Source organism: Vidua chalybeata, chromosome 2 (genome assembly GCF_026979565.1).
Source record: "Vidua chalybeata isolate OUT-0048 chromosome 2, bVidCha1 merged haplotype, whole genome shotgun sequence".
NCBI classification, from domain to species: domain Eukaryota; kingdom Metazoa; phylum Chordata; class Aves; order Passeriformes; family Viduidae; genus Vidua; species Vidua chalybeata.
The window spans coordinates 98,441,573-98,455,931 of record NC_071531.1 but is presented as its reverse complement, the minus strand read 5'-3'; the positions used below and the strand labels follow the sequence as shown (position 1 = coordinate 98,455,931).

The window sequence follows — 14,359 nt, the reverse complement described above, 5'->3', positions numbered from 1 at the left end:
GGAAATGGTGCAAAGGTGGAGCTGCATAAACAAAACTGGGATTTCAGTTCTGCAGGACAGCCCTGCTTAGTTACCATATGCAGAAACCCAGTTGTTTTAACAAGCACCAGAACACACAAGCTCCAAGTCATGTTTTTTTTTTTATTCACATGGGTTTATTTTTCTTATTATTAGTTATCACTAGTTAGTTTTTACACTAACTTTATCATGCAATAAGTCCTTAAACAGTAGTTGCAGGCAGTTTATATTGTGTCTGAGCTTTACGAGCAGCTGAAACAGCTACAGAAGTAATCTGTGTGGAGCAGAAATAGTTTTATTATCTTGCAAATAACTAGTTTAAGTTCTTTTTCTCTCAGTGTGGCTTTTTGTAAAAGCCAGCAATAACAAAAAGCAACCTTCCTCTGCCATTTCTTTTTCTACGAGGAAAAGGGTTATGAAACCTGATATCTGTCTTGGAAAAGTTATGACCGACTGGAAGTGTTATGAAAGCATTAAATAGGCCAACCAGGCAAAGCAGTGCTATTCAGAGACAAGTTTTTTAGAACAAAAGGAATTGCTTCCCAAGACACCACACAGATAATGTGTGTTGCTGGCCTTGGTGGGTCAGCTCAGGTGCTGATGCTTCTCTCTTACACCAACAGGCTCAGTTTGCATCTCTTGATAGCAGTAGCAGGTGACTCCTCAACTGACCAAAGTGGGGACACTAGAAATTCAAAATGGAGAATAGCTTGGCATGGAATTATACCCCAAACCCTACTGCAACCTGATTCTGTAATCTCATCCCTAATGGTGTGTTGTCAAACCCAGAGATCACAAAGGTGTGCATATTCACAGATAAACCCAAGTTTCCAGGAATTTATGATCTTGTTAATTGTGGATTTAAATGCTTATTCTGTATCTGCAGCTCTGTAAGTGACCACAAACAGTGAAGAGTTGTGATGGCAACTGTTAGTGACCTGTTAAAGGATATTAAAGGAAGAAAATTCTTCAAAGTGTTTCTTGTTTTTCTCCTCATTAAGCATCATATTTTTCCATCAGTAGGTTAACTGTTTTTACTCGAACTGTGGAGTCCTAGGATATGATGCCAGATAAATCTGATGTGAAAACAATCTGGAGCTAAATGGGACCTGCACAGAGCTGACGTCTCACTCCAGTTCTGTTCTGCAGTGCTCACCATCAGCTTCCTGTGGCATACAAAACAAACCTACAGCTGCTGTTCAGCAAAACCTATTCCAAAGTGATCCACCTGCAAAAGGGTGTCGAGGGCCTCCCCCTAAATCAGAGCATGAACGCTGACATCTGCTGTTTGTCAGGAGCTGATTTCACTAGAGGTAAGCTCTCCATTGAGAAATGTGTGGGAAAACATTGACACACTGTGGCCAGACAGATAAAATGCAGCTTGTGAAATTTCACGGGGTTTTGTCACTTTCTTCTATTTTACCGAACAGAAATGTGGTAAAGAACAGTTTGTAGCTTTTTTCCTTGCTGATAATTTCCAGTATCTTTTCAGTGAATTTTGTTTATTGGTATAAAATGTCCTAAACAGGCAAGCTAAGACAAATATTAAAAACAAACTATTAAACAAAACTTTGTATCCAAACCTCCTGAATCTAGGAGCACTGAGAGTGAGACCCTGCTGTTGCTCTGCAGCCTACCAAGTTGCACAATGCACATTTTCAGGTCCATGCTTGCATTGTCATTTAATCCCATTTTCTTCCTCTGGAACTGGAACAAGGGAAGGCCACCTTAAAGGGAACCGGATTTCTATATTGCAAAGCAGGATTTCCTCCAGACTTATCTGGAGAGATGAATTTCATCAGCATACCTCTACTGTATAAATTTTTACTTCCCATAGAAGTAACAGGTAAGATATTAGCTATATTATATTTAGTGCAGGTAGGGAGTAGGGTTAAGCATCATTAGATAATCTCTTTAGGGCTTCCTCTCGATAGGAACCAAAGGAATGCTAAAAAAAGCCCCCAAAAAGCCAGTCCTTGTTTCATGGCTTTTACATTCAACAGATGGAGAAGCAAATACTAGGATACTGGAGCCTTTTTTTGGCACACATAACACTGATGTTTTTGTAAGCATAGACATTTTTTTATCTTTTTTTTTTTCCAACTAGAAACATTAACAATAATGAAGGATTGAGCTTAAGGACTCTCACAATAGTCAGAGCTGTATTTTAATTAGTTTCTAAGGTGAAAATGGCTTGTGGGCAGTAGATGAATGTATGACCTAAGCTGGGATACAGACCAACTGTAAGAGGAAGAGTTAATGAATAGCATCAGGAAATTGAATGATGATGATGTCAGGATAGGTAAAGATGCCAAAGAAGCTTAGTTTTAAGTTGTCCTGAGGAGACAAAGCTAAGATGTTAGGAGTCAAGGAGGAAGAGGTCTGTGAATTTAAGACATACAAAGAAGGACCTGGAATGAGAGTTTCAGCAACATGGAAGAACACAGAGCACTGCCAATGTGGGAAAAACTAAAACAGTTTGGGTAGCATTTGAATAAGTATGTCTAGAGAGGACTTGCATCCTGATAAAATTCCAAACAGCTTCAGAAATTATAATTTCAGAGACTAGAGTAATAATATTTATGTAAAATATTCTACAGTCATATACAAAGGACATAGTAATTCAAACAGAAATCAAAGCAAGGCAAATAATTTTCCTTTCTATGTCATCCTGCTGTTGAAGCACCTGCCAGCTAAGGGATGAGAACATGAGGGAAAAAGTCTTTGCTCTGTGCCATACTTCTCCACATTCACCTTGTTGTCAGGGTGCAATGCAGGGAGTTATGGCAGGATCTGATGGTCAGGACCTGTCCCACTGTCCCCAGCCAGGGAGCAGGCAGGCTTGGGGCACTTGCAGGGACACCACCAGCCCTGGCCATCAGGCATCTGTGTTGAGCAGCATCTCACACCCGTGGGCATGGTTGTGTCCTAGTGGCTGCCATCCTCCAACACAGGGATGGGCCCCAGCAGGCCAGACAGGCAGGGACTGAGAAGAGACAAAGACCAAGTTTCCTCTCTTGGGAACTGTGAGGGTCAGCACAGCGAGGGTGTAGCAGGTGAGTTTTTGTGCTTTCCAGCTAGAGTCATTTTCCTATGGGAAAGAGTTAACTTTGGAAAGCAGGAAGCTGATAGCCTGTCTGCTGCCAGTTATGCTACCAAAAACCATTTTCCTTCACCAAATGTTTGTCCCAGGAAATGAGGGATAAACAAGGACCACAGGATGAGCTGGGCCTTGACAATTATATCCTATTTCCAACCCCACTAGGAATGCCCTGGAGATACCAACACCTCTCAGAGTGCTTGATGGGCACCTGAAGGACAAGTGCTTAACATCTGCTGTGTCTTTTGTTGTGTGCCTCTGGTCATTCTGAACTTTAGGGTGTTGATCATATCTTGTCAAGAGACGTCACTGCGGGCAGGCTTTTCTAGGGCATGTGGTAGCCTGTGGCTCTCTTGTGTAACTTTCAGACTATGCTAAGCCATGTTTCAAGCCTCTGGGAATTCGTCTCTGGAGGAAGCAGCTTGCCTTCAGCTGCCAGCTCTCACAGCTACCAACTGACCCTGATGGAACAGGCAGCTTCCTGGGCATGTGCCAAGTGAACTGGCACGAGTCTGTTAGCAGGAGTGAGTTTCCTGTGGGCACGCCAGAAATCAGGGGCAGAGCAGGAGGAATGGAGCAGGATGCAGGAAATAAAAAGGCCAAACTTCTCTAAGTCTGAACCATTGCATGTGGCTTTGCTGTGATTTTAGCCTGGGGCCCCGGCTAGGTCAAATCTAATGATCCCGGCATGACCACAAGGAACTGTCACAGGCCTAACACAGAGAAGTCCCCTTTAAGGTGACTGCCAGCAGTGAACAAGTGGGCTCTGCAGGTCAGGACATCTGCCTGTGTCCAGGGCCTCCTTCAGCTCCCAGCAGGCTTTCTCACCAGCTGCTGGCCTGAACATGCCCTCCATGGGTGGTCCTTTCATGCATGATTTAGTGAGGAGATCCTGCAGGAAACACAGGCAGGGCTGGGTGCACGGTGGCTATGGTGGCCTTTCTCAGGGACACAAGCACACTCTGCCTTCGCTGGACTGAGATGTGCTTGTTGTCCCGAGCAGATGCCATTTGGATGCACACTCACAAAAAGGACCAGAACTACAGCTGTTATTCCTGGCTCTGTGAAGGGTTGTCTCCCTGGAGCTGCCTTCCAAAGAGGTGGCACAGGTTGGAACAAATGTGAGTTAATATAGTGACCAGGACAAAATCCCGGTAATTGGAATATCTGGGGCATGAGAAGGAAGGAGGATTCTCTCCTATATTACTAGTACTGATTACTGCTTTTTTTGGGATGAATATCTAGGAAGCAGAAAAATGCATGCCTATAAAAACAGCAAACAAATAAATGGACTGAAATTCTGTGAAACTATAAATGGAATTAGCATTGCTTCTGAGAATTCGGGGACATGACACAGAAGAAAAGAACATTTATTCTGTCCACAGAAGATGCAGCTTGAATAGGGGCTGTCCTTGTCTCAACACAATGTCTGAATTATTTAGTACCTGGCATTTCTGTTCCAGCAATAGATGCACTCAGAACTCATCTTGTCTGCTTTTACTTTCTTTTCTTTCATTCTATCTTAAACAGACTTGTAATTGCTCCTATGTATTATTTATTGGAAATACTATGCTTTTGTAACATAGCTGTGGGTGGAACAGGCTCTGTAGGCACAGTTTGCACCCTGTATTTGGAATAATTGTCAGGAAGAAAGAACATTGGTTCAATACATAGGGTATGAGCATGTAAAAAAAGAAAAATAACATAGAGTTTCCTGTATTTGGCCATGAATTACTGTATTCTGTGCCATCGAAAACCTGAAGGGAATCATCAATAAAACTATGCTTAGTTTCATCCTTTATTCTGGTTCTTCCTTTTCCTTTTTCCCTTTCCCCCTTTTTTTTTTCTTTTTTTTTTTTTTTTTTTTTTTTTAGAAGCAGCCTTCTTTTGTTGCATGTGAGGGAGTGGCAATCAAAGACTCCATCACATCATATTTCAAATGCTCAGTTATTCACTGAATGGTGGAGTCTCCATCGCTGCTTCCTGTACCTATATTTTAATTTACTTTAAAGGAATTATGGTACTATAAATGTCTGGTCAGATGAAACAGATGTGTGTCACCACTGCTTGCCAAGTCTCAGAGAGGATGAGCAGCAGCAAAGGCAGGAGAAACATGAAAAGATCAAGACACAATTTACTTGACTCACTGTTATGTCTAAAAATACCGACTATGCCGATCTTAAAGGCCAATGAAATATGGGAAGGTTATTCCAAAATGGTGAACAAGCAGATCAAGGATTTATTTTAAAAAGTGAAGAAGATGGACGAAAGGATAACCCTCAGGCAACAACACACACTTTGGGTGTGCAAGCAATGCCTTGAAGGGCCAGAATCCACTGCACATTACAGTTCTCTTTTCTTATCCACATCTAGGGAGCTTTCTGCCAATTTTGCGCTTACAGACTGGTTTTAGAAAAGATCACATGTGAACATGCGCTGCACAATTCTATTGTTGAATCTTGAGAAAAAAAGGCTTATGAAAGTCCTGATCACTGTGTTCCAATATTGAAAGGGTGGTTACAAAGAAGATAGAGAATCCCTTTTTACAAGGAGTCTATGGAAAAAAATGAGCATTAATGGGTACAATTTACTCCTGGGGAGATTCTGATTGTGCACAAGGGGATAACTTTTCACAATGAGAACAATCCACCAGTGGAATAATCTCCCCAGGGAAGTGGTGTATTCCCCAGCACCCAGTGACTAGAGAGGCTAGAGAGGGTGCTGAGCTTCTTTTAGACCATGCTTTTGCCTTGAAAGGTTGGTTGGACCAGATGATCCTCGAGGTCCTGCCAACCCAGTATTCCACAATTGTTAAAACCCTTCTTATACATCCACAAGCTGCATAAATCTTGTGGAGGATCTTGGTGCCAACCAGCTCTGTGGGTTAAAAATGGGAGGGACGTTTATCACAGAGGTGTCTTGCAAAACGTGGTCTGTTTTACACCCCTTGCAATCCCATGCAGCCTAAGTGGGCTGGAATCCTTTTCTCATGCATCTTCCTTTCTGTCAAAGATGGAAAACTCAAGTATCTTGCCCCCAGAGGAAGAAATATACCTCTCAGTGACCAACTGACCAGACAGTCCCTTCCACGTGCTGTGCTGAACTTCATCCCCAGCAATGCTTGTGACGTGGAGCTGTCATGTGGAGATTATTGCTGAGGAAACTGCATCTCCCACAGATGTGTTAAAAATTCACCTGTGGGCCCAGGGAAGCAGGGGTGAATCCCATTTCTTTCTCAGATAAAGGTGGCTAGAGAGCAGCTCTGCCTTACTGCTGTGATGTGAGCTCTGCACACCACTGAGCAGCCTCTTAGGAGCAAAACCCAACCAATAAAAAAGGGAAATAAATACTGCCTTCGCTGGGAATCTGGTGGCTGTCATCAGCTGCTCTTGCACAAGCGAGTCTGGGAGTTGTTGCAGCAGCACACTTTTGCCTCTGGCAGGTAAAGTGCAAGGGGTGCTGTCTTATTAAACAGTTTTCTGTTCTTTTAAGGGATTTTTGTACCCCCGCAGCCACAGAGGACTGACTTTGCTTCACTTTAAAAAGTTAAAATGTCGTAAATACTTTGATGTAAAGAATTTTATGGATTTTTGCCCCAGGAATGGCATTTTGACTCATTGTATTTCAGTGAGACATTAAAAAAAACATGCTTGTGTGCATTTTTTTAAATTGCTGTTGTTACCATTTGCACAAAAAGTAGTAAAAGCTGATGATACAGTGATTTGTTTTGTACTTTTTAATGTAAGACTGGCAGAAAAATAGTCTTGTTGCTCAAGAGGCTTTAAATCCCCACCCTTGAGCTGTGATTCAGCACATTCCTGGAGTAACCCTGGTCTGAAGCCCGGGTTCCTCCTTGTCCTGTCCTGCTGGGGGTGGATTTCTCCTAGACAAGCCAATGAACAGAAGCTTATTTATTTATGTATGTGGTGAGGAGGAAACTTACTCCACAGTTTCCCCACCTCTTCCTGCAAAATGTTAGCTCTCTTTTGCACCAATCACTTCGGGTCCTGAATGAAAAGGAGCGGCAGCGGAGCTGGGGTATAGAAACTGCTGCTGTGAACATCACTGCCTGGCTCTGCTGCACACCTCATGCATAATCGCTCTCACCTCATTTGAGCTACGGAGAGAAGCAAAAGCCGGCTGTCCGCATCTTTCTTGAGCAAACCGAGGGTGCTCTTTCGGAGAGGCAGGGCTGAGCCCTCTGTTAATGACTGACATCACCGACGAAATACGCCTGCTGGCTATTTTTTTTTTTTTTTTTTTTTTTTGCTGCATTTCCCCCCCCCCCCCCCCCCCCACCGGCAGTATCTTGATGGGGAAGCTGATCTCCAAAGGCTGGAGGAAAAGAGATGCACGAGTTATCATGCTGGGGCTCGACTTTGCTGGCAAATCCACCCTTCTGTACAAACTGAAGAGCGGCCAGGCTGTGGAGACCTGCCCCACGGTGGGATTCAACGTGGAGTCTCTGAAAACACCCTGTGGCATATCCTTCACCCTTTGGGATGTTGGCGGCCAAGACAGCCTGCGGGCCAGCTGGCCTAACTACCTGGAGGATATCAACAGCCTCATCTTCGTGCTTGACAGCACAGACACGGCCCGGCTGGCTGAAGCAGTGGCAGCACTGGAGGAGGCCCTGAGCCACCCCGGCATGGCCGGCATCCCTGTGCTCCTCCTGGCCAACAAGCAGGACGTGCCGGGAGCGCTGGCTCCAGCCGAGCTGGGGGAGATGCTGCGGCTGGGGGGGCTGGCAAGGCACCACTGGGTGCTCCAGGGGTGCAGTGCCCACACTGGCCAGGGCCTGCAAGAAGTCCTGGCCATCCTGGGAATGCTGCTGCGGGGCTCAGAGCAGAGCTCCCTATCCCAGGAGCAGCCCATCATGGGGCTGGCAGAAAGGAGACAAGCTCCAGAGCAAACCTGAACCCCTCCCTCTCATGGCTGCCAGCAGGTTTGTCACGGAGGATTCCAGCCTCCAGACACCCCTACAAGGAGCAGAACTGCAGCTGGCACACTCTGTGAAACACCCAGCTCCTCACCACCAAAACCCACCAGGAGGATCTCTCAGCAAACTCCCATCATGGAGCAGTTTTGGCATCTCTTGGACTCTCATCTCTGGCTGCAGCTTGTCCCACTGTCACCATGTTCCACTCATCCACTGTGCTCGTGTGTCCAGAGGTTCAGCAGGGATGCTTTTTAACATTTAAGAATTATAACAGAGATGTGTGCAAAGAATAGAAGTTTTCTTCATTCTGCAGCTCTCAGCCCAGATACATCTATCCAGATGGGATGATCCCCACATGGGGGGAGTTTGGATGTTCCCCATTCTGCTTGTCCCTCAGCAGAGATCGCATATTCATTGTCTGGGAACGCAGGAAAGCGCTGAAAATAATGGCTGAATGGGAGCAGTGTAAGCTTAGGACATCAAATGGCCAAGAGACTAATTGGTTTTAGTGTGGCATCTCCAGGTATAATAATCTTCAAACCATGGAAGCAAGCTGGGATTTGATGGTGTAATGCAGTTTGAGGATGTGTGTATATTAATTTATGCATTTTTTGAAATGGTTCTTTATTTCTCCATCATTTTTATCAAAGAATTAGTTAAAGAAAATGGTCCCTCATTTTCCTTGGACTATGTCTAAATATAAAGAAATCAGATGTGACTTTAAGATGTTTGGAAATACATCTCCATGGCCAGTCAACCTCTAAATATTCTCATGGTGGCCTGAACAGCCAAAACAAAACCCTGTCAACTTTTGAAACTGCATGCGACCATTCCACATGCATTTGTTGGTAACTGTGGGCACCTATGGACACAGGCAGGTTGGTGACCAAAGGTCTCTCCACACTCAGCTGTGTCCAGGGCAGATGAAAACGCCCCTGGCAGCTCACAACAGGACCAGGTCCCATGTGGCAGGGATGGTCTTTGTCCAACCCTGCTCAACCTACCACTGGAAAGACCTATAAAATGTGTATCCAAGCTTCTGTTATCCAGAGTTAAAATTAAAATATTTCATAGTAGTCCCTGCTTCATTATGAAATGAATGGGGGAAGGGGAGGGATAGGATACAACATTTTTATTTCTATTTTCCATATCTGTTTCTATTCAGAAATCAGCTGCTTTCAAGGAATGGCATGCTCAGTCTAGAAACACCAATGAGAAATACACAGCAAAATCCTCCTCTGTTCATACCCAGAGCATTTTACAATTGTTAAGGAATTAATTGTCCAACTGGTCCTGGTGCTGTTATTAGCCATACTTAATAGAAGGCAGCAGCTGGAATAGAGAGCTCAAACAGTCATGAAGAAACAGATTCAGACATTTATAGGAAAGTCTCAATAAAAGAATCCTTCCCAATTGTTCTAGCTGCATTAATGTAGAATTACTACGTGTTATAAAACAGTGCTGCAGCATTGATGTGGCCTAAGAAATCACAGTTATGAGTGTATTTAAACAGCACTGAACCATATAATTAATTCCAGGATCTGTGTGCATGGTGAGGAGGACAAAATCACATCTTCAGATCTTTGCAGGTGACATTAGCTGGTTGATCTACCTCCAGCTTGTTACAGGTGGTCATTTTTGTCTCTAGTACACAAGGCTCCCACACATCTGTTGGCCATTTTGGACACGAGTTCTAGAGGCACAACATGAAAGGCTCTGTGCTACATTGCCAAAAAAAAAATTGTCCTTGTTGAGTTTGCTGGTAATTTGGTCTTGTGTCTCACATGGCACAAACCAGAGAATTGTGCATCGAGGTAAATTCAACAGAGACTAAAAGGCTATTGTGGTGATGTCTTACTCCTAAGTGCCCCTTGATACCTGCATTTGACTCTACAGGATTGTTTGCTGGTAGTTAAAAGAGGCACTGAAACCTTCCTAATTTCCTCTGAGTGTTTTTTAAGCTCTTTTAAAAGATAAAAAAGAGGCTTCTCTGGCAGCAAATAGAGGTAACCAACAGCCTTTGGCAGACATCATGAATTAAAAATGAAAACAGCAAGGTGGGAGGTGGGAAGAAAGGGCGATGGGAATCCTGAGGGTCTGAAACTGATGAAGCAACATTCCAGTTGCTGAAATTGTTGTCACTTCCCCTGAAGCAGTAATTTGGCAAAACACCCCATCTCGTGGGGCATCATGTGATTTACCATCCTTGTTTTCTGGAAGAAGGCTTTTCTGGACCCTTGGCCACATTACTCAGCCATTGTTCAGAGACTGTCAGAGCAATGATGGGTCGTAATATTTGAAATAGCAACACGGAGTTTACTTCTGATGATTTCTCTTTTCTCCCGTGTCAGACAGCTGCTAAAACAAGTCAGTCTAATGAGCACTGCACTGCTCTAATTAAAGGCTTGCAGGATGCTCACCCAACAGCACTTAAATGTTTCGGTGTCAAAACTCCTGCCTGGTTCAAAGGGAGCAGCATGGCAGTCTGCAAGAAGCAGTCAGCTCTAGGCAGGGAAGTTTGTTACCTCTTTCCTGGCAATTCTGCAGGAGAGCCCCTGCCACATGGAGTGATGTTAATCCCTAAAACATCTATCCTTATTGATTTCAGCCAGGAGAGCACCCTCAAACGTAGTTTCCATCTTCCCAGGTATGTGATAAATGTCACAGTCTCTTCACTGATTTCTGAAAATAACACACCTTCTCTCTGAATAGCAGGTGAAAGAAAAATCCTTAGAACTTTGTTTCAGGCTCCTCACAAATTTGAAGCATCCTTCAGGTTATTTGTCCCAGAGCCCAGCCTGGTTGCCCAAGACCCTTTTAGAAACTTTGCTGGATGCACTCTGGTGTGTATTAACCTTTACAGTGACATAGCCAGAATCCAAAATTGTGCATTAATCTTCCCAGCCACCCCTCCACCGAGATGAGCCATACAATCATTTACTCTTGCTTGGAGCTGTCACAGCAGCCTCCCTGCCCAGGTCTATTAGCAATTCCAGCCCCTGGGCCTCCCATCCCGTCTCTGTTTTGCAGGGATCACTGCAGTTCGAGTTACCACCATGTCTTGCTGTTTTTTCAAGGACACCAAGACACTTCATTGCTCTTTCACACTGTTTATGAAAGGACATCGCTTATTCTCACTGATTTACTAACTTTTCTGTGGGACTGGTTTTTAAAGCCACTTCCTGATATGAACCCAGTAGAGATTTATTTTTTAATTCTTATCAAGAAGTTTTCTATCCTACTCCAGAGAGCAGAAAAGCAGCAAACAAAAAAACCCCAAACAACCAACATTAAAACCAGGATGGACGATTCATCTTTCCCTTTTCACCAGCACAGGAAGGATGACTCACCTTTTCCCTGCTCTCTTCACAACTTCCATTTTTCAGCCAGTCCATGACACAAAACAGTTTCTACTTGCACAGTAGCTGATTTCTGCTGCTGGCATTGTTGCTTTCTTTTCAGATGGAGCTATGTGCCATTTGTCCTGCAGTTTCTGGTGGAGCTTCCCTGATGGGTTTCAGTATTGCTGAAGGGCCTGAGATTCGAGGGGAACCATGAGATCCCAGGGCCACAGGGTGAGGGCATGGACAGTTGCCAAAAGTATGTAGAGGGAACAGGCAGGCACAGAGTGCATGAGAGGGATCTGTGACCGGATGTAACATAGGGAAGAAAGTGTTTGGGCAGCAGCCAGAGAACTGGAAAATGTTCGGGAAGGAAAGGTCAATAAGAATTTTTTAAAGGTTAACATGAGCTTTTTTTTCAAATACAATATGGAAAAAAATATTCCAATCCCCCTTTTTTGTTTTGAAACAGTCTGTATAATGCAGTGAAATGTCTTAATTTTTGCTTAATACACCTAACAGTTGTAAAGTAATTTCTTCCTCTTGAAGAAACCCTGAAATAACACCTATGAAGATTCTCCACAGGTAATTTACCAACAAAAAACAAGAAGCAAAACCACGCGTGATGCCATCTCTTAAAAAAAATCAAAACTGGTGCCAAATGGTATTAAAAGCCAGTCATGCAATAATGATTAAGACAAATGACAAACTATTGTTCAGTACATCACAGGCTTCAAAGGGTTCATTAAGTGGCCTTCATCTAAGCTTTCCCACACTGGATTTTTTTCATGATGCATTTGCTTGAGTCGAAGCCCTGAGCCTGCCATCTGGATATTATTAAAAATGCCAGGTGAAGGCTGGGATTTGGGTTAGGAACTCAGCAATGCATCCATAGCCAGGAGTGCATCATCCCCACATCTCATACTTCACACAGTGTGACTTGCATAAAATTCCTGCCAAAAGGAAAAAAAAAAGATCATTTAACCAACTGCTGTGACCCAGACCTGACAAGTGTGTCCCCATCTGCCTGTGCTCCACCTGCCTCTCTGTGGCCCGAGCAGAAGTACAGACCTCTGCTCCAACCCAGCCAGGGTTCTCCAAAGTTCTAATGCTTTAAGCCAGACCAGCACCATCAATGTCTTGTCTGCTAATTGCTGTGAGAAACAATCTCCTTGGAGCTCCTAGAGCTGACAAACTGTTCTTTAATTCTCCCTTACACCTCAGATTTTTTTTAGGTTTTTTTTTGGCTTGTGCTGGCTAAACACATTTGGATGTGGCAATGAGGGTTTTTTTTTTTTTTTTTTCCAACAGGCCACAACCACTTGCAGAAAAAAAAAAGCCCTGCTTGGTGAACAGTGGCTCTGCAGCAACACTTTGCTTTGGGCATAAGAGAAATATTTGCTTTTGAATCAAACAGTGGTAGGGTTACAAAGCTACTGGTTTCTGCAGAGAGACAACAGAGTCACATTAGCAAACCATGTGAGGTTTGATAATGGTGGGAAAGGACTTTGGAAAGACTAAACTGAGGGTTTCCTGGGGAAGAAATATACCAGCTGGGAGGAGAGTTGTGGCCCTCATTTCCTGGAGGATCAGGACACAATCTGTTCTACTTATAATGACACAAAATTTACACCTCATGATTTTCTGGCTTTTGACAGCACCTAACAGTAGTCCTTATGTTTAATAATGGTGTAAATGAAGACCAGTGCTAAAAGCCCACCCTTCAATACAGGCAGTATTTTCAGAGATGTGAGGTTTGGGCTCCCATTTGCTCCAGTACAGGGCTGGAGCAGGGGTTCAGCAGTAAGGTGTCTGCACAACGTGCCTCAGGGTGGAGCTTGCACAAGGATGGAGAAGTAGCTTCTCCCTGTTCCTTGGGGAAGGCCATTACAGAGGCAAAACATGATAGATCATTCCTGAGGATGCTCCATTTCTGCATGATGGGGTGCACTCATCACTAGCAAAGCAAGGGAAGCTCAGCCAGGAAGAGCAGATTTTGGACTGCAAACATGGAAAATAATCCTGAGTCTCCAGAACTGCCCTGGGAAGAATGGGCATGATGTTCACCGTGCTTCTGAGAAAAAGTAGCTCTGCAAAGACCATGCCTGGGAATGACTGGGAGGGTGGGGGACATGTCCTGCTGGAGATGGCTGCAGGCAACCACAGGCCTTCGGGTGATACAGGCACCTTAGCCTGGCAGGAAAGTGCTGATTTAACCCCTTGGTTTCCCCAGGCTTTCCCCCTTGGAGAGACCTTTATTTTCCTGTATTTGCACCCTGAGAAGAAGCACTCGTGATTTACTTAAATGAGATGCCACTCTATCTTAAATAAAAAATCCAGACTCTATAATTTTGTTGTTCTTTTCTGCACCCTACCTTTCTTCCACACCACAAAAACACTCACATTGCTATCTGTTCCCCAGCACCATCAGCAGAGGTACAAATGACTTTATTGTACCCTCCCCGGCAGAGCTGAAGACCCCATTGGCCACCTCCACTGCTGCATAGGAGTTCATGTGCTGCTGGAGGCAGAAAAATCGCTGAAAACATATCCTTAGAGGATTAATTCTCTGGGAAAGATGAGGGCCTCGACCAGAGAGAGAGAGGCTGAAAATGCCACAGAATGGCTTTTGACAGGCTGTGCCTTCCTGTGCCCTCAGGGCTGGCCCTGGCTCCCCCTGCTCTTGCCTGTCACTTGGAGCAGCAGCCTGTGGAAATGTGACCGCCCGGTCCACGGCCACGCAGGAGCATCTCAGTCTCTGCCATCTTCCTCCCAGGAGATGCATCCTCATCGAATTATTTCAGTCTCTTTGGTGCTGGAAGTTAATGGATCTTCTTGCCATTTTCTTGAAGGTAATGCCCCAGGAAAGAGCTTTAGATGACATGCCTGCTGTGAGTTTTGAGACTGCAGGTTGTACCCATGATAGAATATCAATATAAATAATACAGCAGTTAAAAAAAC

The 14,359-nt window shown here is 44.3% G+C and overlaps 1 protein-coding gene across 1 annotated transcript; it reads left to right on the top strand.

The window, feature by feature from the left end:
* The first annotated feature begins 7,408 nt into the window (after positions 1–7,408).
* On the top strand, positions 7,409–9,425 carry ARL11 (ADP ribosylation factor like GTPase 11). Its single transcript, XM_053936347.1, has one exon. It carries the CDS (start codon positions 7,431–7,433, stop codon positions 8,034–8,036), a length of 606 nt encoding a protein of 201 aa, XP_053792322.1. The 5' UTR covers positions 7,409–7,430; the 3' UTR covers positions 8,037–9,425.
* Positions 9,426–14,359: the final 4,934 nt, after the last annotated feature.